The 24,259-nt window shown below is 35.8% G+C and overlaps 1 protein-coding gene across 22 annotated transcripts in view; it reads right to left on the bottom strand.

The window, feature by feature from the left end:
- DMD (dystrophin) overlaps nt 1-24,259 on the bottom strand; it is a 1,136,032-nt gene that overhangs the window by 844,420 nt on the left and 267,353 nt on the right. For all 22 annotated transcript variants that reach the window (XM_086879790.1, XM_086879801.1, XM_086879781.1 and 19 more), the window contains exon 2: nt 15,003-15,064. In XM_086879790.1, the coding sequence (XP_086735916.1) occupies nt 15,003-15,064 (62 nt within the window). The remainder of the gene's footprint in view (nt 1-15,002; nt 15,065-24,259) is intronic.

Genomic DNA, 24,259 nt, shown 5'->3' with positions numbered 1-24,259 from the left:
TGTAACAGTCACAGTGTTTCATAGTCAACCTTTTTTTTTTATTTTATTTTTCTTTAAAATCACATTCAACATAGGATTTTATGTGCAAATGAGAAAATTAATTTCAGAAAGACAACTTCACCATCCCAGATTCTCAAGGAGAAGAGTTTGGTGCATTTTCATGCAGAAAACAACTTCTGTTTTGCTCCCTACAACCTCTTTTTTTTCTTTTTTTTTTTTTTTTCCTTCACTGATTGATTTTGAGCAAGCATTTGGGCATATTTAGTCAAAGTTTATACAGTAAGTCTCCATCTTCCATTTCTTTGAAGAGGACAATAGGTTTCATATATATTTGGGTTGGATATCAAAATGTCAGGAGATTGCCAGAAATGAGGTGTGCAAATGGCTTTGGGGCTGGGCCAGTTGAAGGAGATAAATCACCACACACCAGTTCCTGGCCCAGCCACTTGGTAGCTGGACTTTTTGTAGAGATAAATTTATCTGTCCTCCAGGCTCTGCATTCCCTCCTCCCTCCTAACACACTGAGTTCCCTCACAGTCCAAAAGTGTGTTGGGTGGGTGAGTTCATTCCTCTGTCACAGATGGAGTCTCAACACAGCCCCCAGCTTTTAGATTACTATTTCTGTGCCTATGAGGGCCATTTTTATGTAATGCTAAATGTAGTGCCATTAATATCTCACTATGGGAAGTGATTGTCATTTCCTGGAAAAAAAATAATCTTGAATATTCTAATGCATAATTAGCATGAAATTATTATAAGAGAGTAAAATAAGAATTGCTATTCTGGGCAAACCAAGGGCTCTTCTAGGTTCATCCAACTCTGATAGTGGATATTCTCCTTAAGAAATAAGTATAAGGATAGCACAAGTGTAAAATCACATGATACTTCTTAATAATGCCCTAATTTCTATGAAATTATGGTTAGATGTTTCCCAAGAAAGGTTCTGTTCCTTAATGTTCAGAAAATTCAGAATGGACTTAGATTTCTCGCTGATGTGATCTGAATTAGAAAAAAAAAAAAAAAGCAGACACTTTTTTAAACTTCATGAAGAAATAAATGAGGGTCACTGCAAACAGCCCTGTGTAGTGAAGTCTCATTCAGGGCATATGATATGCACAAAGGAAGAAGTAATAAAAGCTTTATCTATTAAAGTATTTTTTTTTTATGTAAACAAATATTAAATATCAACTGTCATTCAACCACCTTTCCATTCAGTATAATGAAATCCCTCTCAAGCTTTTGGTTGTTTCTATCTGCCCTGAAAGATTCTGAACCATCAATAGTTTAGCCACATCCCTTTACCTGATAGTCATCAGCTCAATAGAAATTTACATGCAACCCTACTGCCAGCTCTCCTCTATAGTGTAAAATGACCTCATTTCTGTCCTTTTGTTTCTTGTCTTACAGAAGCTTTTTGACATATATGATCTTTCTCATTTCATCTTTTTGAAAGAAAAAAAATTACAGATACACACTTTTTCTGTGTGTTTCAGTCATACTTATGTATTCATACAGACTCTTTTGAAGACGTAATGCAATAATAAGGCATGGCTTCTTGGAAAACTATATTGACTCTTCTCCATTACATCAGATGGATCCACATGTCTAATGATTTGAACCATTACTGGCAGAAAGAGAAATAGACAAAGTAGTTTAAAATATTACCAATATTAGCATCCTCCTCTGGATACAAGGTTGAAAACACAGATTACAAAACAATCGATGGATTACAATTTTACAGTTAAGTCTCTTCTGAACCATTGCTTACTGCAACATTGTTTCTATTGTAAGAGATGACTTCTAGTGCCACTGAAATCAAGAGAGATGCTCAGAATCACACTGTGTGATGTAAGGTATTAATGCAGAAGGCTTCCTAGGAGTAAGGAAAACAGAAAAAAAAAGTTTAGCTAGTAAGCCATTGCCTAAATTTCCATGAATGTTCCTGTGGAGAGCATGCACAGCCTTCCCTTTCCAATTCCACTTTGCCCCAGACAGTCATTCAAACCAGAGATTGATGGCAAGGGACAAGACAAAAGCTGCTGTTGGTTTTGAGGTGATTTGCTTATTTCAGAAACACACTGTCTGGTGAAAACCAATGACACTTGATAAAAGAGGATGAAGGAGGAAATATTTGATTGAGCATCCCTCAGCCAGAGATCACAATAAGGACTAGATATGGCAGATCATTTGGAGAGGAGATCACGGGTGGAGACAGCATCCAAAGTGAAATGCCACATATGCAGAGCACGATCTGGCTTGGTGAGAGTGCACCTTGGAATCACCAGTTCTCCAAATACCACACACATCAGTGTCACTCTGTTGGGAACAGTAAAAAGAATGGCACAGACTCTCTCGTGGAGTCAAACTGGAGAATTTTCTCTTGTTTATTACTTCAGGTCTTTTTTATAAACTGATACTTGAAAAGTACAGAGAAGAAAACTCTTATTGGTTAGTAAACTAACACATCACCATCATTGGTCAGTGGGGTTCAACACCCCTCGACTTTCTCTTGCCAGAAAACAAGGAACAGACAAACAGCACCTGCAAGGCTGTCCTCTCTCTCTGAGGATTGTTTTAATTCCTCCCCATGATTCCCAGGCCACTTTCCCAGGCAAGACTGAGAAAGTTGTGTAGCCTGTAATTTGACAGGCTTTACTATGGTCTCTGCTTCACAGTTAGCACCCATACACCAGCACCCTCATCCCAATCTTTTGGGCCCCATGGGAGACCCTGAACCCCTGACTGCTCACTGTCCCTGATGGCTGAACATGCTGTGGGTCTGGGGTAACAGGTCAGCACATGAATGTGCCAGTGTGATTTGTGTTTCCCCGACTATGAAGGCAGTCAGATTAGGCAAGATGGATGTTTTGTATGATTAAAACATTAGTAGTAAGATAAATGACAAAAACTGGAATATTGTTTAATGTGATAAAGGATATTGTAACTCCAGATGGCTTTTATTAGTTATTAACCAATTAATCTATCAGATTCTCTTGAAAAGTAGTTAAAGGTGCAGTGTTTTATTGCCCTCAACACACACCCTTTACAACCTGATCATCAAGCAGTCAGCTATCATCTAGATCCCTGACATATTTCCTGCTTGTGACCTATGGAAAAATGCTTCACTAATTGCTTTAGCTGCAACTTTCTAGAGACAGTTTTTCCTGCTTTTCATGTTTTTATATAATTCTCACTTCATTAACATATTTTTCAGTTCTAACTGCTAAGAGATGTGTCACTTAAAGTTTACTCTTTTAATATGGTATACATATGGTATACTATAGGCTATAATATAGTATACTCTCTTTATATAGTTCATTAAAATAATATCTGACGTTTTCTATATCAAAAATAGTGTGGTCAGCAGGACCAGGGCTGTGATGGTCCCTCTCTGCCTGACACTAATGATGCCACATCTCATGTCCCACATCCAGTCCTGGGCCCCTCACTACAAGAAAATAAAGTTGACGGAGCCCAGAGAAAGGCAATGGAGCTGAGGAGAAGGGTCTGAGGGTGTTCATCCAGGAGAAAAGGAGACTCACGGAAGACTTTATTGCTCTCTGCAACTTTTTTTCACGGAATGAGTTGTCAAGCATTGTAACGAGCTGCTCAAGGAGGTGGTGGAGTGGAAGTGTTTGGGAAATGACTGGACATGGCACCAAGTACTAGGGTTTAGCTGACATGGTGGTGCTCAGTCAAAACTTGGGCTTTCCCAGCCTTAATGATTCTGTGATTTCTTACAGAAATAGTCAGGTGAGAATACAAACACTAACTTATCCTGACTGAATAACTGAATAATCAGTACAGACTGCATAGACCAACTCAATCCCTTGCTGATTTGATCTGAAATTAAAAGATCAAAAATGTCAAAAGAAACATGTACTAGGTCTTTCCCATAGGCAAAAATACAAAAAGGAACTGTTTTATTACTACTGTTGTCAGGGAGTTTTATCAGGATTTGTTGGCATTTTTTTTTTTTTTTTTATTGTAAAGGATCTTATTGTTACAAATAGTTTAGGATATAGAGTAAACTATATATTTATACGTACATTCTATATTAACTTACTTTTATATATATATATTTTAAACTGTACCAGACTGAACAGAAGAAATTACTTGTTTCATCCTTTTCCCATAAAATCTTAGTTTCAATAGAATCAATTCCAAGACCTTGGGCACACAAAAAGCATTCTGTTTTTAAGTCAGCAATATATGCTCTCACACTAATATTGGCAGGAACTAAATGTGATGGGCTTAAACTGGCAAATCAATCAAACACACTATGAAAAGCAGAAAGAAGAGAAAAATGGCTATTCTGTGCAGTAACACCTGTCATGCAGATCATTGAAAAAAGTGGAAGCATTAGCAAAGTCAATGATATGAGCATCAATACCTAATAAGACTGGGATACAAAAACATGAAAAAAAAAGATGTACCAGAGTAGGAAAAAATGGATTTTTTTACAAATAACTTTAATAATAATAAAGCTGCTTTAATAACTCTCTAAGCAAAAACCTAATAGGGTGTCTATGTCAATTTTGCCATTGCTGTTGAGAAATAACTGCAGCTATCATGTGCAGGGTGACAGTATTTTTCCCTCCAGATCTCCCAAAAGTAAGATCAGAGAAAGAATGAAGGAAAGCAGCAATAAAAATCATAGATACTCTTGAAGTGTTGGTGCAGAAACACCCCAAAAAACTGATGGAGCCACTTCCTATGTAAAGGGCATATATGAAAGGTCCTGTGCAAATACAGTTATTTGCACAATTTAAATATAAGATTATTGTTTCTTATTAAAACCGTCTTTCACAATGTTACATCTTCTTCATGGCAAGAAGGACCTAAAATATAGGCAATAGTTTAAAGAAATTAACATCAATAGAAGCTGCATTTGTTCTAATTGTAATATCAGCAGACCCTTTAAAGGAACTGAAAGTCTTTTTACACAATACAGATACCCCAAAGCATAATAAAAAAAAAAGTGATACACAAAAATACAAGTGCTTACTGGACTGGGGTCAGTCATCTCATCATCACCAACACCGATACATCAACACCCAAAAATGCAATCTGTAATACTGATGTGGTCTGCCCAAAACTAAATACTTTGTGGTTTGAAGGGTTTGTTTTGGGTTGCCTGGCAGTTTTGTTACGTCTAAGGCATATTTTTCAAGATGTTTTATGCATTTAAACACATGGGAGGAATTGCCAAACTTCCTGTTGTCAAAGACAGACTATTAAAAAAGGATATTTGTGTGAGAGGCACAAATTGCACCCACCCTCTCAGGCAGAGGAGCTTTGGGGGTGCTACAGAGCATCAGGGGAGGAGTACAGGTGAGGAGCTGGGTTGGTGACAAGTTTCTCCCTTGCTTTCAGCTTCACTGACTAACTGGATGTGACACTGCCACAAGGACAGATGCTGGATCTGTTTAAGTGATGCAGGAAGATCAAGAGAGAGAGAGATCCACCGGTCATAAATGTACAAGCTTGCACCTGCTCTTCTGCTCTCTTCATTGATCCTAAGAGATGTGATTAATCTTTTTCAGATAAGGAGAATGGTCAATATTATTTGCTTGAGCATCACTAAATTTCCATAACATTCAGATAAATGTTGACAATAGCTTAAAAATTGTTTCTTTATCCTGGTTTTATTTTTGAACTTTTAAAGTATAAAGTAAATCCACTGAAGTCATTTGTCTGCATGAGGAGTTTTGCTTTGGAGATTCTGAAGATGATTATATGTAATAGTAATGAATTCTGAGCACGGAAACGATGATATCTACTGCCAGCAACAATCATGCAAATTTGTAAATGTTTACAAATTCACAAGCAAGACATATGCACCACTGAGACCAATATCATAGTGCCATATTTAGCTTTTTCCTATTCCCCTCTCAAGATACATATACTATATGTATATATAGTATAATTATAATAATAACTACAAGTTATAATAATACTAAGTTATAATAATAACTACAAGTGAACAATTTTATTTAGATTTATCTATTTTACTTAAACTACAGCAAAAAAGGATGAGAGTTCGAATAGAAATCTAGGAGGTGCAAAGCCAAGTGTGAAGAGGAAAAGGTGAAAGATCTCAATAAACATAACTTGACTAATTTTTGTGATTACTTTGTTCACTTGGCATTTCTGATACATTTCAGGGAAGCTCATGTTATTCTACAAGAGTCTATAAAAAAAAGAATGCAAAGACAAAAAATTTTAACATAATAAAAATACACTTATTTTAGTCCTCCTAATTTTACTAATTCACTCAAATTTCAGATTGAAAGCCTGTGATACTGCATCATCTTAGAAGTCTCTAAAATGTAGTCTATTCACTCAGACATTTCTAATGGTGAAAGTGTTTTGCCATGCAGATGCTCATTGTTTCAGGTAATACTCTTGCACAGGTGTTAGAAGGAAAGTCATTTTCGTAGAAAACATTTTAAGCCTTAAAATTTGATTTGGAGAAGTAACATAACCTTTGCACATGCAAAAAACCAAAAAATACTGAGAATCTTCATATCTTTGCTATCTTCAGTGGCCCTACTGCAGCAGTGACAGCTTGAATTCTCTCTGACAAATGGTGATTTCCTCCAAGGGCTGCTGCACTCATGGGCAGGATGTCTGTGGCACCAGAGCTAGGAATGGGATTGAGATTGGAGATGGGTGTAGTTCTGCTGGAGAAAAAGCCCATTTTCCCCATTTTCCTGAACTTTAGCTGGTTTTGAATTTCTGCCCACTAAGGCAAAGCAGAGGAAGCATGTCAGTGCTTGTACAGCCATGGGAGCAGACAGAAGCCAGCCTCACTTCCAGGAAAAAGGTCTTTTGAGATGCACAGCCAGCAGCCTCAGCTCCACCAAAAGATTTGCAGATAATGAGGTGGAAGGAGAAGTTTCACTTATCATCAAAGTGAAAATTAATCTGCTCTCCAAAAGCTGTCTTGTTAAACTGCAATCATTTAGACATTTTTTGGGGGAAAAAAAAAAAAAAAGAAAAAGCCTGAAACAGGAAAAACTGTAAAGTCTCCTAGTAGTGGGAGAATGTTCTGGAGAAGAAATATTAGAAAATTCCTTCCCTTCAGGCATACAGAAAAAAAAATCTTCATGTGAACATTAATTTTAAAAAATCCTAAAATGCAACCACAACCAATAGAGAGGCATTTTGATTCACTTTTTTGTCAATGTCAAATGTCCATCTTTGCGACTTTGAAGCCAAACCAAAAACAATTTTTCTCCTCTCTAGGTTTTCAGTGAAAGGGTTCTTTTCTGTACTGACAATTTGCAAAGCATCTCCAGCTGTGTGACAGCCACAGTGGGTACTGAGGCCCAGGCTTCTGATGTTACCAAGAACAGGAAAAAAAGAGAAACCCTCCCTCTTACACACTACTCTGGTTTTGTCCTGCTGCATTGTGACACCACACAGCTTCTGGTGCTCCTCTCTCTCACAGTAATATTTATCTCCAGCCCTCAGGCCTCTACACTAGGTAAAATTAAATTTATAAATAATAAAGTGATTATTTAGGGAGATAATTCCTAAGTATTTTACCAAGAGTTAGCTAAAAAATTGCATTTTAAGTAAAATGTAAAATGTCAACAAGTTAGTAAAACTGAAAGCTTGCATACAGTGCTAGTACTATGTGCAAAATTCAAGCATGAGGAATTTTACTGTCTTTAAACCATGTCTATTTCTGTTCTTAGTAATATTCTGTTCATGATAACTTATTGGGTCATACAAAGAAATCTATAAAAATGTATTAATAGATAGTGCAAGTTCCAGAATGAAATTTGAAGCAAAATAGCATTATTGACATTTCTATTACCTTAAAAAGTAGAGTGAAAATAATTATTTTTCATTCCAAAGGAAATTTAATTGAAGCATGATAAATATTTACACAGCAAGAATCCCATTTTACTGCATCATAAGGAAAGCTGCAGAATATAGAGCACAAATAGGTTATATATGCATCTCAATGCAAATAATTCTGAGCATGTGTATTGCTTGATACTTCCTTATGTATTCTGGAGATATACAAAAAAATAAAAATCTCTTAACACTTAGCAATGTAAATGTGTTTTCTACACCAGGTTTAAAAATCATTCCGTTTCAAAAGCTTTTTCTTTAATGATACAGAATGGATATTATAGGCCTTTGGTGTGTTCTTGCAAGATGTATTATAAAAAGGTTACTGGCACAAGAAAGCCTGGGATTTTAAAACAGGATGTGTCCCAAGGGCAGTGTTGATCACAAAGAGCTGCAACTTAAAGATAAGAACTATTAATCTTCAATGAGAGTTGTGGTTATTTGCCACACTGTAGCAAATAATTGGGCTCCCACATTAGGAAGCTGTTCCTTCTCATCACTTTTACTGTAGCACTTAGAAAGGCTGGCAACAGACATCAAATAGAGTAATTAGGTATTTAGGGTGAATAAATACCAATCATGGTCTCTAACCAACAACATATAATACCAACAATTTTTTTTTTTATTTTTTTTTTTCAGAATTATCACAAATGATACGATTTTAGGTCTATCAGATCTTCTGAGAGTTTCCTTTCAAAAGAAAAAAATAAATTCTGAGGCTGCTCACAAAGTATTATGCATATTTAATTAATGAACTGAGCTAACATTTACCAAACTCATTTTTAACATGTGAACTTTAAAGAACTGATAGAAGTTTTATCACAGACACAATTTCAAAATTTTACTAACAGTTCATCTTTTTTTTTTGCCAATGTTCTTATATGTGATATCTGATATTCCTCTATATGTATCTCCAAATTAGTGCTCCTTACAAGAAAAGAGCACAAATATCTTTCTAGTGAAATTCTGCAGAACCCTAATAATCTAATGGCAACTTGGAACTCAGCAAACTTTTATTTATCTGGTTTCTCTAACAGGCTTTTGTGCAGGCACTAAATTCTCTGTAAATGGCTAAAGCACCACAAAAATGAAGCACTGCCCAAACGAACTTCTCTGAACTTGTCTACAATGATGCTAAAGTTTTGTTCTTCAAAGCCAGCACTGAACTACTCTCTGGAACTCAATTCTAAACCTGAAATCCTACACCACCAGCACACCCTACTGATAGCTTTTATTACCTGAAACAGCTAGGGATCTTTTCTGGTCTCATAAACATGCATAAGCAACTACTGTTCTGATTTCTGAAAATACAACATACCAGAAGGCATCAGTGCAGCTTGAGCACACTGATCAGAATCTCAAAGTATATTATTTAATTCTAATTTTCCTACCAGTCACCCACTCATCTAAGCAGCTGTCTTCTTTTGAAATATAGGTTAGCTGTCAAGAAAGCAGTTTAGAGAGAGCTAATATTGAACATTTTAATCTGTGTTTTTATGATTTATTACCAAACTCCATCCCTCCCTTCAGCTCCTTTTCTTGGTTATTAACTGTTGTCCAGAAGTATGGCTAAAGACAGATTATTCACAGGGGTAAAAACATTTCCATGGAAGCAGAATCTTAAAGAAAGTTGACAAATGAGACTATTCTTGTCTTCCCCACAGAATTCACCCAATTACTCCCATCCCAGAGTCTGCACACTGAAATCACTTTTTGTGAGTCACTTTTAAAATTTATTTTAATTTGAAGTCATTGGCAGTGATAGCATGGGAAACTGAGAAAGTGTGTCAGCAGATTCAGCACTGCAAATTTCTCTATTGGATGCCAGACTTATGGCAGTGCTGTCTCTCTGGACCTCATCTATTTGACACCCTTCCTCAAAAGACCAGTGAACTCCTCATGTGAGTCAGTCATTCCTGTGCTCTGATATGCAGAAGGCACTTAATCCACAATCACAAGAGACCACTGAGGAGTCTTGAATAATTTCAGCTTGTCCATGAGCTCAAGAAAGTGAAGAAAACTGAGACCATCACCACATCTCCCATAATACAAACCACATATAAACCCTGAGCAAATAAATTATTTTAACTGCTGTGCTGTTTGACTAAAGCTGTAAGCAATGCCCTCTCGCATGTGCCCTTTATATGCCCTGCATATAGCACATGACTGAACAATTTAGTTGCTATTCAAAACTATTTCATTAGCAAAAGGTGTATTTGATTTTGCTGACTGTTATTTATTAGCCACATGTATTTTAAATGAAGCTAACAACCTTACTTTGGCACAGGTTGCATCATTACTGTGTTTCTTCACATGATCACACAAGAATGGAATCTAATTCCACAGTCACCACGCAAATAACTACATCTTAATGTTTCCATCTGCCCATAAAAGGTGCCATTTTTCACAACTTAAATTCTCCACAAAAAGAGCTATCAAATGATCTTGGTTTTCCATAAAGCTAAGGAATGTAATGTTTGGTATCCTTTCATCTGTTTTCATATTCCAATTCTTCAATAACAAAAGGAAGAAAATCCAAGCATGAGGTAAAGAAACCATAAAAAACTACCCACTTTTTTCCCTTCCCAAACCTAGCATGCTTTATCTTCTGACACTTGTTCCTACCCAGTTAGAAATTAATAATTACAACGTTTACATGAAAAAGTCTACTGTCACATATAATGTGTTTCATGACTGTGTAGGGGAACTTTCTATTCTCTTGCAGCAGAAATACAGAAAACCTATTGAAACCTCTGAATTTGCAAAACTTCTGATTTTATGAACATCTGTTATTTGATATCATGGATTAAAATATTGAAAGCTCCTTCACAAACTACCATTCTTTTATGAAACCCACTTAGAGGTTAAGCTGTGACTTCAAGCTGGCCAAAAGGTCATACCCTAAAATTCAAGCTAACAAAGTTTGCAATTATTAGCTCATGTCCTCCACTGTAGTAACAAAAGATACTTCCACTGCTGACATTAAAATTGTCATTAATTTGAGATACTCTGTCTATAACAAGGGAACAAAAAAATTGTCCTTATTCCTTTAGTCAAAGAAATTTACTCTTTCCTTTTTAGGGTTTGGTGTTGCTTTTTTATTTTTTGCCTTTATGTTTGGGGTTTTTTTCTGTGCTGGAAATTTAATGTTTTCCTCATAGAATTCACATATACAAGCTCTTTCCTATATGCAAGAGTATTTTTATCTTCAGTAGCATTTTCTGTTTTGAAACATATTATGCAATGAACGAGGCCAAATGTTTAACCAAGGAAAATAAAATAATTTATAATGGGATGCAGGCACTGTTAAAGTAATTGTTGTGTCTGCTTCCATGTCCCAGCTGAGAGCTGCTACACTTGCAGAGCTGTGAGAGACTTGTTTTGTTCTCCCAAAACACATAGATCAGGATGTCAGCTATGTCAAATTTTAAAAGTTGGTATCTGAGCAAAACCTGTCATACCCAGGACCAGATATATTTCTAGTGAGAGCTCTAATTACAGTTCTATTATTAAAAAGTAGGTTATAATACTTTCCTTTAATATCATTATGTACACCCTGCAGAGCTTCATTATTTTATAAATAAACTTCATCTGAGGTCAAAGCAAACTTTTTTCTGACTAAAATGGCATTATAATTATGTTCCACATTTTAAAAATTGCTTTAAGCTTCAGTTTATTGCATGCCATTTAGATGGTAAACCAACAAGTTACTACTCAAGAAAGTTACACCCCATGTCTATGATTTCAACAGAGAAAAGAGAGGTCTCTTGGATTACCTTCTCCCATTTCTCTTATACTTTAAATTTACTATTTTATCCCACAAACATTGAAAGCTGACTTTTGGCTTTTCCTAAACTTTGATTTTCTTATAGATGAGTCACACACTGTAATTCTCAAGGCACAGACTTTCTGCATAATCCATTTTCTGGCTAGCAAAAGAAGTAAAAATTAGAGAGGACCCTGCTCTTTTGAGAAACTGTAAGAGGGATCTGCAAAATTTATTTTCTACACTTTTTTGATTTAGAGCACCCTAATCAACTTGCTAAAAAAAGCCTGAAGAGAGACACAGCCTCACCCATAGCAATTGAAATATTGCTGGCATTTCTTCTATCTTTTCCTAGATACTTATTCACAGACTTCTAGGTAACACTGCAGGGGTTTTAGGTTCTGCATGTCTCAGACAGAAAACTGTCAAGATTGTGTGGCTGAAAGTTTGTTACAGATTTCATGTCAGGGACTTAACTCTGCAGCTAAGAGGTATCAGAGTTCACTGATAAACTCGAGGCATCTGAGTGAAGTAGCTACACATGAGCCAGCTGAAATGTCACTGTGGGCATGGCCAGAGGAAGGACAACTCTCTTCCCCCACAGGTAAAAATTACATGTGGGATCTCAAGTTATGGTGGTGGCACATAAATTAGAAAATTATTTTTTCAGTTCTTTACAGCTTCTCACATTTAAAATCATTATTTGTATGTAATTGCATTATATGTGAATCACAAGTAATTTGAAACAACTTGCAAATCTGAGTATTTTGAAATCTTAGTCTGAGAGAGAATAAATGCCCTGAGACACAGGTGCTCTAGACCTTAATTTTTAGGAAAGTAATGCAAGTCTTTGTGAAGAAATGCATTATACACCCAACACAAATAAAGATTTAGAATATTAAGAAGGTTTTTTTTGACTGTATAAGAATGTTTTTGTTTTTTATATGGAAGGTAGTGGAGTGATGAGAATTTTCTAACAAAACTTCATTTAAACCTAAATATTTTACAGTTAATTGTTGACCTGGATTTCACTTTTCTCAAGACAAATGACTAATGTAATACATTTCTCTGTCTTAATTTCAACCCTGTAGGCTAATCTACTCAAGACAGCGCCCCTGGAACTGCATAGGATTGAATAAAAAACAATTCTGCAATGAAAGTAATTCATTCAGCACTTCTACAAAGCTAACAATGATGAGAAATCACTAACAAGGAGTAGCCTACTAACTGAAATCGATTTCACATCTAGAAACAGAAATGGATTTGAACCACTGCAAGCAAGTCAGGAGTAGAGGGACAAACTGTAGATCTCACAAGGAAATACACTTGCATGTTTTGCAGACCACCTCTCCAAACTGTTAGAAGAGGGAGAAACACTGTCCTGGCACTATACAGCAAGTCCTCCTGTATTTCTGTCCTAAAACCCAGAAAAAAAGTAGTTTCTTCAAGATTTAAAGATCAATAGTTTTTTGATAGCTGAAATAAGAAGACCCTGTCCAAAAAACCCCAGGTGATGCTTCAGGCAAATAAGAACTTGAATCATAATGTTTACAAGGTTTTTCTCAGAGCCCAAACGAAGTAGAGGGAGATTAGTACTTTTGCAAATATATGTTTGCAAGTGCATTTTCACATGCAACTAAAAATACTGTTATAAAATTCAAATAAAAAGTAGCTAAGACACCATTAAGCTACACTAAAGAGAACTAGAATTGGAGGAAGGGCCTCTAGATCATTCAGATGAATGAGTCAAACCTAATATTAAAAGCATGTGCTCATAGGTATTTGCTAAACCCTTCATAATTCTTGTTATTCTTCTGCAAAATTGGTCTAAGTTTCCTCAGTAATTGCAGCTTTGCTATTCCATAAAACAATCATTTCTGAGAAAACAATGCTCTAGGAGCATTACATTTTCCTTAGCTATAGAAGCAAAACAGTTACTCTTCATTTTCCACAACTACTTCTGTGACCATAAAAAGGCCTAACTGGTAATACATTTCAAATTAGGCTGTATCAGATGATTATTGCTGTGGCTACTTATTCATACATGGAAAATCAAGATTACAAATTACTCAAGCTAAAATCTCAGCATTGCCAAGGAAAAGAAAATATTTACATCTTTCACCCTGTGTGAAGCACTTCCATTATCAGAACCACATTAAAGTTGCCTTTTTTCTGCAATACTACCATGTTGAGGATTCATTTTGTTAATGATTCAACACAGTTCCCAGAGCTTTCCTTTCCTTCATTATTGCCAGCCCACCTATTCTGTATGCATGTTTTACTGCTGTCCTAAACAAATACTTCACAGCTGTCTTGTAATTCATCATTCTTCAGGACAGTATTTCATCCTGATCCACTCCAAATTGCTGGACATCTCTGCTGTAAAGATGCTGAGCACAAATGTGTGCTAAATCACTTGAATCAGTATTAGAAAATGTTGTAGACCATGGAAAAGCCCTGTGGGACTCCCTGATGGCATATACCACTGCTGAGCATGTTTTTCAACGTGATGGTGGTTCTATTCAGATTATCTTAGTTGCCTTTTTTAATGGGCAGAATCAGATGGAACACAATAAAAATCCAGACTAAACAAAAGATGTATCACAGCTACTATATCATTGCTGCCTATTGCCTGGTAAAATGACAAATGATGAGATTGATTTGTTTAATTATTACTGGCAAATAAGTCTGAGTCATCTTCCAGGAATTAAAAAAACAACAAAAAACAACAACAAAAAAGAGTTTCAGCAAATTAATAGCTCAAGCAGAATTTTTCCTGAGTATTAAAGACAAAATTATTATATATTGCCAGAAGGGCATGCTTTAAATAAATTAGTTATTTGGTCTTATTTTTCCTCACCCCATTTATGATCTACCAATTCTTAAAAATAACTATTTAAAAACATATTATAATTTACTTTCATCATTTGATAACTGGATCACACCTCTTTTCTCTGACCTTGCTCTTCCCCAATTCATCCAGTTTTATTAAAGATGCAATTGCAATTAGAAACAAGAAAGGACAAGTCTAATAGAGGAAATGCCTTTGTACATTAGAAACATAACAAAGAAATCCAACAAAGAGTAATACAGATGCATCATTAGTTTGAGAAAAGGCAAAGTAAATTGAGGCAGAGAACATTTTAAGAGAAGGACAGCTTCCTACATTTCTATTACTGCTGAAATCAAAGAAATAAAGCTTGAACTTTTTTTTCTAATAAACCAGTCAAATGCCTTCAGCAATATCTGAGACTTGTAACTTTTATCTTCAAAACCAAGCCTCAGCGTAGGAATATCAGGTTTCTTTATTTATTTTTAATATATAAAAAGATATTTTGCTCAATAAATAAAAAACTAAATAAATTACCTTAGCAAACTGTGCATTTATCCATTTTGTGAAAGTTTTCTTTTGAACATCTTCCCGTTCATCTGTCAGAGAAAAGAAAAGCAGTTCATTGGAATTATTCAACAAAATAATACAATATTATTGATTAATGTTTCAGTTTTGGTTTATTGTAAAATACTAATAATACTTCAAACACAGGGAGGAAATTTGTTTGGATCTATTCTTTGACAATTGCATCAGCACATTTTGAAGGTCTACAGGTTCTCTTCATAGCCATGGTCTACATCCTTAGTTCAACTGACCTATCCCGTGGTTTCTATTCTTCTGAAAGAGAACATGTTGCAGTAGGATCTGAAACACCCCATTCTAATTTTTAACTTCCTATAGGTATAAAAAACCCCAAACATGTCATCTGATGGTTTTGGCATCAGGAAACTCTTCTACAGTAGAAAAGTACTTGAAATAATACCTGCACCTCCTCAAATTGCTTGAGAAAGTGAAACTTTCTGGACCTCAGCTATAGTTCTCCACTGGCAGCCCCTGATGTACCTTATGCCTTTTTTAACTTTTTTACCTGTCACAAATTGTTACTTATTTTTCCTCCAGGAAAAAGAAAAAAAACCAAACCCACACACATATTTCTTCAGCTATACATGAAATTATTTTTAAATTCTTTATTATGAAATCTTTGCAGAGGGAGATGATTTATCTTTGGCCTTAATTTCTGTATCTAAGTTATAATAGTCCAGATATTGAATGGAACTGGACAAAAAAAAGTGCAATTCTGCTGTATTTTATACAGGTTGAAAGAGAAAGATTATTTCAAGCTAGAACTTTGTAAGCATTTGCTCAAAAAGATTAATTAAGCATCATCCCTGAAGTATAAAGGACAGATTTCTTTGCTTGGCAAAGTCAGCCCTAACTAGAACTAAGGGCATACATGGAAAAGTGTGCAGAATGTTTATACTAAAATTAAGTTCACTCAATGCAGACTTTTGGTTTGCAGTAAAATTCTCTACACTTCTTAAATATACAGGGATATTAAATTCCCTTCTGAAGTGTTCAGCAATTAATAACATACATGGATTCAGCTAAATTTGAAAGGCAGGTATAGAAAAGCTAGAAGAGAAATGCATGGCATTATTAATGTTTTGCTTTCTCTCCCTCCACCTGTCCAAGGATACAAGACAAGACAAATCTTTTTGATACAAATATTTCTTTTGTTCTTAAAACCTTAACTCAATATCACTTTAAACACCTTTCTCACCAGAATGTTTTCCAGTTTCAAAGATATAATATGCTCTGAAAAATACTAGTTTGCAAAGTTACTATTGCAACATACAGATGTACTGCATAATTGAAGGAGCAAACTCTCAGTATAGTTGATCTTGAGCCAAAACAAAATGACAACACAATAGTAAAACTGGAAATTTGCCATAGAAGACATGCATTATATGAACTCTGCCACTAATATATATGAGTATTTGCTACAATAAACTTCCTGGATTCTATTGCTATTTATCCCAAGTAACGCTGTCAGCTTCACCCTTTGGCTGAAAGTAATACCTGAATGGTTAAGAAACTCATCTAAAAGCAACAGCATGTGAAGGAGATGCATGCTTTTGGTAATACATGATGCTAAAGCTGTTAAAAATGTTATTTTTCCCCACAAGCAACACTTCCCTCTGTATTGACAGTAAGTTTTTTATTATATTAGTTTTGTTTCATTCCAGCCACATGCAGTACACAGAAGATGAGAGAAGATACATTTTGTTGGTCGAAGATAAATATCCAATCTGATGTTATATTACAAACTTCTTAAGCATCTTCATATAAAATATTACACATAAATAGCTGCTTCTGTTTAATCATCTCTGCTAAAACTGCCAAATGCAAATGAGTTCAAAGAATAATGTGACATTTAGCAAGGGAAAGGAAAAAGAGATAAAATCACCTTTTTCAAACTGTTCAAACAATATTACGTGATATTCAGCAGGGGAAAAGAAAGAGACAAAAACAGCTCTTTAAACTGTTCAAACTTCTTTTCCACCCCAGGCAGCTGTAATAGCATATTTAGCAACAGAGTGGGTTGTTTGCTTTTGTTTTTTGTTTGTTTGTTTTTTCCCCACAAATATATATGCAAGTTTAACTGCTAGACACCAATTAATTCATGTCCACTGTGCTAATAAAAAACAGGTCTCCTGAGAAAAATGAGAGTCAGCCTCACAATTTGAATGCTTGAAACTTATTCAAAATACAGGCAATGCTAGACTACTTTGTAAACACAAATCTATTCCACTGCTGTTATTTCTATAAAGAGATCATTGCAAGCACTTTTATCTCTAGGTGCTTGCTCTGACAAGTTTATACCACAACAATTTGTTAGTGACAGCCTCCTAACCTAAAAATGAATCAATCTTTTGGTTATTCATGGCATGATTTCCCCATTGTAAACACGATATTTTACAAAGAGATGTTCTCTTAGCCCAGATTTATGGATTGAATGCTAGATGTGGAAGCAGAATGACATTTATCTAGGTGCTGCAGAAACATGCCAAGAACACTCCTCTGCCACTTTCCTAATGCTGTGTTTATAAGAGATCCTTCAGCAGTGAGCCAGTGAATAACCTTGCAGGTGCTTTCAGTGTGAGATAAGAATAATCAAATGGCCAGGCAGGTAATTCCTCCACCTGTTCAAGAGCAAAATGGTATGTTTATTTCCTTTCTTTCAAGCTGAAAGAATTGCAGAATAGTGTACTTTCTTTCTTCAGGTTAGATTTAAACACTGTATGGATCCTGAATTCCTTTATTGTAATAACAATGGGATCCCTTCCCTCAGCAAAAATGCTTTTCTCAAATTGATGGACATTGAGTGGAACAGGCTTAACCTCATTTTCTGTAGGTTATCAACTCAGAAATGAATGCTCTGATGTCTACAAAAAGCCTTCCAGAAAAAAATAGATATTGGGCAGTAAGATTTACCTGATTTTTGTGTTCTACAGCTTCTATTACCACTGAACAGACCTTGTTTTAACTACGACACATTCACAAATGTGTTCTGATGAGCATCCAGCTTTGCAGCTGTAAATGCAAACCTCTCAGATTAGTTAACAGCACATTTGACTTTTGAAATTTTATTCCAGGTTGGGCCTCATAATAAATTACGACCCAGAGAGAAAGTGCAGTATTAATGAAGCTAATCATCTGACAAAGGACAGTTCTGACACTTAATCAGGCAGCAAGGCTAATAGAGACAAGTGGCACGCTGAAGGATGCTTAGGAGTAACCATGATTCAACAGGGCAAAGATGCTATTAATAATGGCAAGTGGTCACCATACAACTTTCCTAGATACTTAACAGCTCATTTTTGCAACCTACCACTCCAATGCAATTTCCATCTGTTTTCTACAAGAAAAGCTCCAACATTATGTTGTCACCTCTTAGTAAACTACACCTTTGACTACCCTGATTTTTCCACACCACCCTACCCCCTCAAATATCACCAAATATATTAACTGAAAAATGGAAACAGGAAAAAAAAAGAATTAAATACTGGTATACTCTAGATAGTATTCTGAAAGCATACAGCAGTGTTAACAAATGACTAAAAATACTAATTTTTAAACAATTTAAGCTGACAAATATCAAGCAGATTGCAAAATGAACCAAGGTTCAGAAACATACACTATGTATGTCACTACATCATTCTATTTATATCATAAAAGCCACTTTCCCACAGAAAAAAACATAGTAGGGGGAAGGAAATCTTCACACTTTGGTGCATTCTTCCCTTTTTTCCTAGAGGATCTTCGACCTCTCAACTCTTGACACACCTGAATAAATTTCTTTCACTAACTCACAGAATGGCTGAGGCTTTATTTAAGGCACCTCTGGACATCCCCTGTCCCAGCTGCTTCAACCAAGCAAGGCCACCTAGAGAACATTTCACAAGACCCTGTGGAGTGTGGTTTATTATCACCAAGGATGGAGACTCCACAGTGTCTCTTCTCACTACCACATGAAGACTGCCTTCCACAGATCTAGGTCATATTTTCCAATGCAAGTGGTTTAGAAAATTCTTCTTTAGAGTAAGTACACCCCAATCTCTAAAATTAAAGGTATTCAACAAAACTCCTTCAGCAAGAAAGTTATTCACAGGTGTGGGAACACAAATAGGGAAGAAAGAGATATTCTGTTACCCAGTGTAGCCTTGAGGTAGGTAAGCAATAATAGTTATGTTTTGTCTACCAGAACCTATATGCAAGAAAAGAGGAAAAAAAAATAAAAAAAAAAGGAAGAAAAAAAAGAAAATAATTCCCATATACTGGTGAAAACTTTGAAACAATGGTTTTAAGGCACATGTCAATTCCCTCATTCATGGCAACTGCAGGTTCATTGGAACACTGCACTTTAGAGAATAAAACCATCAAAATTGCTATTTGATTTTCTACCAACCAAACAGTGCAGATTGTGGAAAGGTCAGGATTTTCTGCAGTGAGTGGGAGTGAGCACCAGCAATGGTGGGAGCACTAGGAACAAAAGAGGCCACAGATAGTCACATTATTGATACTCTGGCTCCATCAACTCACTATTCTTAGAGATTTTCAGAATATTGTTGCAATACTCTGCCAGTAACTACAGCTGCTGAGAAATGTTCCCTTCCCATTCTTGCTTATCTGAGGGGGGAAGAAGAAATCAATGCAATACAATGACTGAATGATATTCGAGTGGACTAGCTTTGATTTTTAGTCATTGAGGTCACCCAAGACATTCACAAGCTGACAGGAAATACAATAGTCTGCTTTGACAGACAGACAAGGAACTCAAGTCTATTGCTCAAGTAAGGCAATACAGAACATGCAATTCTTTGTCCATCTTCTATAAATATACTGATGAGCACTGTGTTGACTTAATCTGAATATTGTTAAAACTCCCTGTTCCCTGTGCTACCTTTTTGAGACTTTACTGTGGAACCAGAGTCAAATCACCATAATCAGACCATCCCAGGCTTTTCAAAACACTGATGAACCTATTCAAATGCTCAGCAGAAATGGAGCACTGAAAGCCCTCATTAATATAAAGAAAAAAATAAAAAAAGTACAACTAAACACCTTGAAAAATAGAATACTAAAATTTTCTGAGAAAGGTGTGGTAAGATCTAATTTAGGAAATGAACAAGTGTATTCCTAACAAAAAAGACAATGTTTCCCTGTTTCCTTGAAATAGAGGAACTCAGGGAGAGGGATGCATTTACTGGTCAGAGGACAAAAAAGAGGATATAGATAAGACCCATCCTACAAGATTTCTACTGACAGATTGGTGTAGCAGATTGAGCTACTGAACTACCTTGCCTAGACTGAATATCAAGCTGAGAAAACCTTGTTTTGTTTTGTTTTTTTCTCATTTCATTATGTTGCAATTGTTTTTCTCATTAAAAATGTTTTATGGAAACTATTTCTATTTTTTTTTTTTTAAATTCTTTAAGACACTTCAAGTGGTTATATAAGGTCTCACTCTTTGAATATAACTTTAATTAGCTATTTAGAGAAAAAAATATTGATTGCTTTTGAGGACCAGTATGGATGCCATGTGCAAAAAAGGAGCAGGATCAGCATAAAGGACAGAGAACATTTCAACCTGCTAACTTGGAACAAAAGGAAAGAAAAAAAAAAAGAAAGAAAACATAAACAACAATGACAACAAAAAGAAGAAGAAAAGAAAGAGAAAAATTAGAAAGGGATGAAAGGATGACAGAAGGAGAGGTAAACACCTTTACCCTGGCTTGGGGGGAAAAAAAATGGGGAAAAGACATAAGGAAAAGAAGGAATGAGAAACAGCAGAGATAAACATTTCCTTTCTGGAAAACAAAAAGGATATCTGGTAGCTAGAAGATTATATGCAGGGAAGCAGTGAATTTCAACAAAAGAACTATCAAAGCATGTGCAGCTTAGTCAAAAAGATTTGACTAGCACCCAGAAGTACCAGAATAATGCAAACAAGCTACATACGAGTCCTAAAACAATAACAAGCAGCTGTGAAATGTACACAAAGATCTGTGTTTGAACAAATTCATGTGATTTGTTCTTGTTTGTTAACCGCCCCCCTGCCCTTCTGCCCCTTCACCATTTCTCAAACCTTTTCCCTAAATAAATTGTAGCATATGGAACTCCCAAGACAAAAGCAGGATCGCAATGCCAATGAAATTTAAAAAGAAAAGCAACAGAATGTCAGCTTACATTTCCAGAACATTTTAAGTATACAGAACATGGGGTGTTCAGCTCCAGTTCATACACTGGTAATTTTATTCCCAGCTGTTGACCTAGCCCTCCTCTGGTCCACCACAGACAAATACACTTTGGGAACTGATCCTACTTCTCCATGTCCATGGATTTGACCTGAGGACCTGTAAGACAACACTTGAGTGTCAGGACACCTGCCTCAAGTGCTGGTGACTCACCCCTGCCTTACTCTTTCAAGGATAAGGACTCATAGGGGTTTTGAACTACACTCTACCAAAAATACCCTGTTCTAGTTATTAACAGCTTTGCAAACACAACCTTAACTGGCTTTGTCTCTTGGGGTTTTTTATTATGTTCTAACCAGCAATTACTTTGGATCCAGTAAATTTTTCCCAAAGGGAAATCACTAGTAAAATGCAACCTAAAAAGCCCAAGTGCCTTAATACATCAGACTTCTCCGCACAAGATAAATAACTGCTCAAACTTAAAGAACTAACCTATCTCTACCTGAGAAGCTGGTGCTTCAAAAGGAGTTCAGTTTATGCCTTATCTTTACATGGGAATATGTAATTACTCATTTGGATATTCACCTGTGTATAAGTATTATCCCCTTTTTAATCTATTTTTCAAAGTCATATATATATAAATATATATATACAAATGAAAAGAATCCTTGTAAACATTTCAATTGAAGCCCACCGTTTTAGCATTTTATCATTGTTATGACAGTATTTTCTGAATACTGTATATATACCTTTAAATGAGGTAATATATTTATTTTCACTTAAACCTCCATGCTAGTTAAAAGGGCTGTACCAGCTGCAATCACTGCCACTTTCTGGAACTTGCAGAATATTGTTTATTTTAATTGTATTATCAACTTCTTTGCAGTCAGACACCAATGGAATCATGTTGCCAGTACATCCAAGTACCTCAGAAATATACCAGTGCAAAAGCTTTTTGGCTTTTTGGTTTCTTAGTTTGTTTTGTTTGTCAGTTTTTTGTTTGGCTTTGGAGTTCTTTGGTGTTTTTTGTGTTTTTTGTTAATATTTCTATTTTTGAAAGTGACAAAATTCACTTGCAGGATAAGACTTCTTAGTGCTACAAAATGGACTAAATTAATGGGAAAGGATACTGGTATTACCAAAATGTGAAAGAAAAGGAGGAGTTGGTCAATACTAACTTCACCTTGTCAAATGAGTGTATATGGGGAAAATACTTAATATTTCTTGATGCATTCATTTGAACAGGACATTTTTTTCTTCTTTACAGATTAGGGAAGCACAAGTTAAATGCTGCTAATACATCATGTGATATTATATAAAAGTAACAGAAGCAGTTTTTGCCACATAGATTTACTACTACTATTATTATTGCTATATATAAAATCTATTGCAATTCCACAGCCCAAACCTGCAATTTTTACCACAGCTGCTGAGAGATATTTTGATCCTTTCATCTTACAAAAACAACTAAGAACTTGTAAGGTTGATTAGCAGAAATCACAATGTGCTTGGTGTAAGGAGGCAATGTTTGCTGCTCAGCCCCCTTGCTGCTTGTTGGGCTGACTGGAACAAAAGAACCTGACTGACATTTTAGAAAAAAAAAAACAACATAACTTCTTTGAAACAGTGACTAGACCTGGTACACAGATTAAATACATCTTGACTGTACTAACTCTGGTTTCAGAGTTTCTTACTTTTTAACCCATTTTTATTCTTTCCCAGAGAAAATGGGAATTATTAACTGAAGACAGAGAGAATCAGTGTCACCCTTTTTCTCCCCTCTGAGTTCATGGGTATTCCCACACAGCACAGGAAGGACAGAGGCATTAGGACAGACGGACAGGATGGCCTGGCAGCCATGTCCCTCTGCCAGCCCTACTGAACAGCGAGCAGCAGAAAATCCTCCTCGGTTAGACACTAATAAAATTGGTTTGTGTGCACTGCACCCTCAGTGACAAGCTGTAATAAGCATTACTACTCCTCTGCACCAAGGATCTGAGAATTGCTGAAACTAACTCAAAGTGAAAGCGAGCGCTCTCACCTCGGCCGCTGTTTAACCAGCCAGCTCCAAGAGAACCCAGCGCTACAAATGTCCCTGTCACCACTGGGAAAAGTTACAGCCCAGAAATGAGCACCACTGGCAGCTCCTGTATTTCAGCAAAGTCACAAAAATAAACCCCAAAAATACCAACCAACAAAAAAAATCCCCTAAAATAAGAAACTTGTTATAAAAAAAACTTTAAACAGCTCAAGCTTTATAGTTTTCACCAGGAGAGTTCCATGCATTGGGAGGGGGTAAACCGTGATAAAGGAGCTGTGGCCAGCACTGAAGTTGGCTTGTTAGGATAAATGAAGCTGGCTTGTCACAGGGGCTTGTAGGTTCTTGGGTTTTTTGTTTATGTTTTTTAAACCTTGGAATAGAGGTCAGCATTTAGCTGATCAGCAGGCCATCTCAGAGTAAGCTGTGACAGAGGCACTACATGGGAAGTGTTACTAGAACAGAGATTAATTACTAGAAATAAAAATGTCAAGGTTATGTAACTAGGTAAACTTACACACAATTTTCATAATTATAACCTTTATGAAAACTACACAGTTATTTTAGTTTTGTTCAGAAAACAACAAATAAATGCTGACTGTTAGACTGTGTCCTTCCTTAGCTGGAGATTTTTACCACCATTTTTACTATTTTTGTTCAGATATGAGCAATAGAGGATAGGAGACTAAGGACAGCAACATTAATTCATGATCTAGCCAGAGCAGAACACATCAAAAATAGAAAATAGGAAATAGAAGCCCACAAACTTTCTGTGTTATAGATTTTCAACTAATAACAAATGAAGCTGAAAGAAGCATCAGGATTTAAAACAGGCAATCAGAGTCTGAAACATGACATTAATATCTAGTGTTCCACACAACCTTCTGAGTGAAAATGAAATTGCTCTTCTGTTTTCAGCAAATGCCACCTAGTGATGCATAGTTGCAAAGCTTTGAACCACTTTGATTTTTATGTATATTATCTCAGGTTTTCAG

The sequence above is a fragment of the Cyanistes caeruleus genome, chromosome 3 (genome assembly GCF_971803275.1).
Source record: "Cyanistes caeruleus chromosome 3, bCyaCae1.hap1.1, whole genome shotgun sequence".
Lineage (NCBI taxonomy): Eukaryota > Metazoa > Chordata > Aves > Passeriformes > Paridae > Cyanistes > Cyanistes caeruleus.
This window is presented reverse-complemented; position numbering and strand designations above follow the sequence as displayed.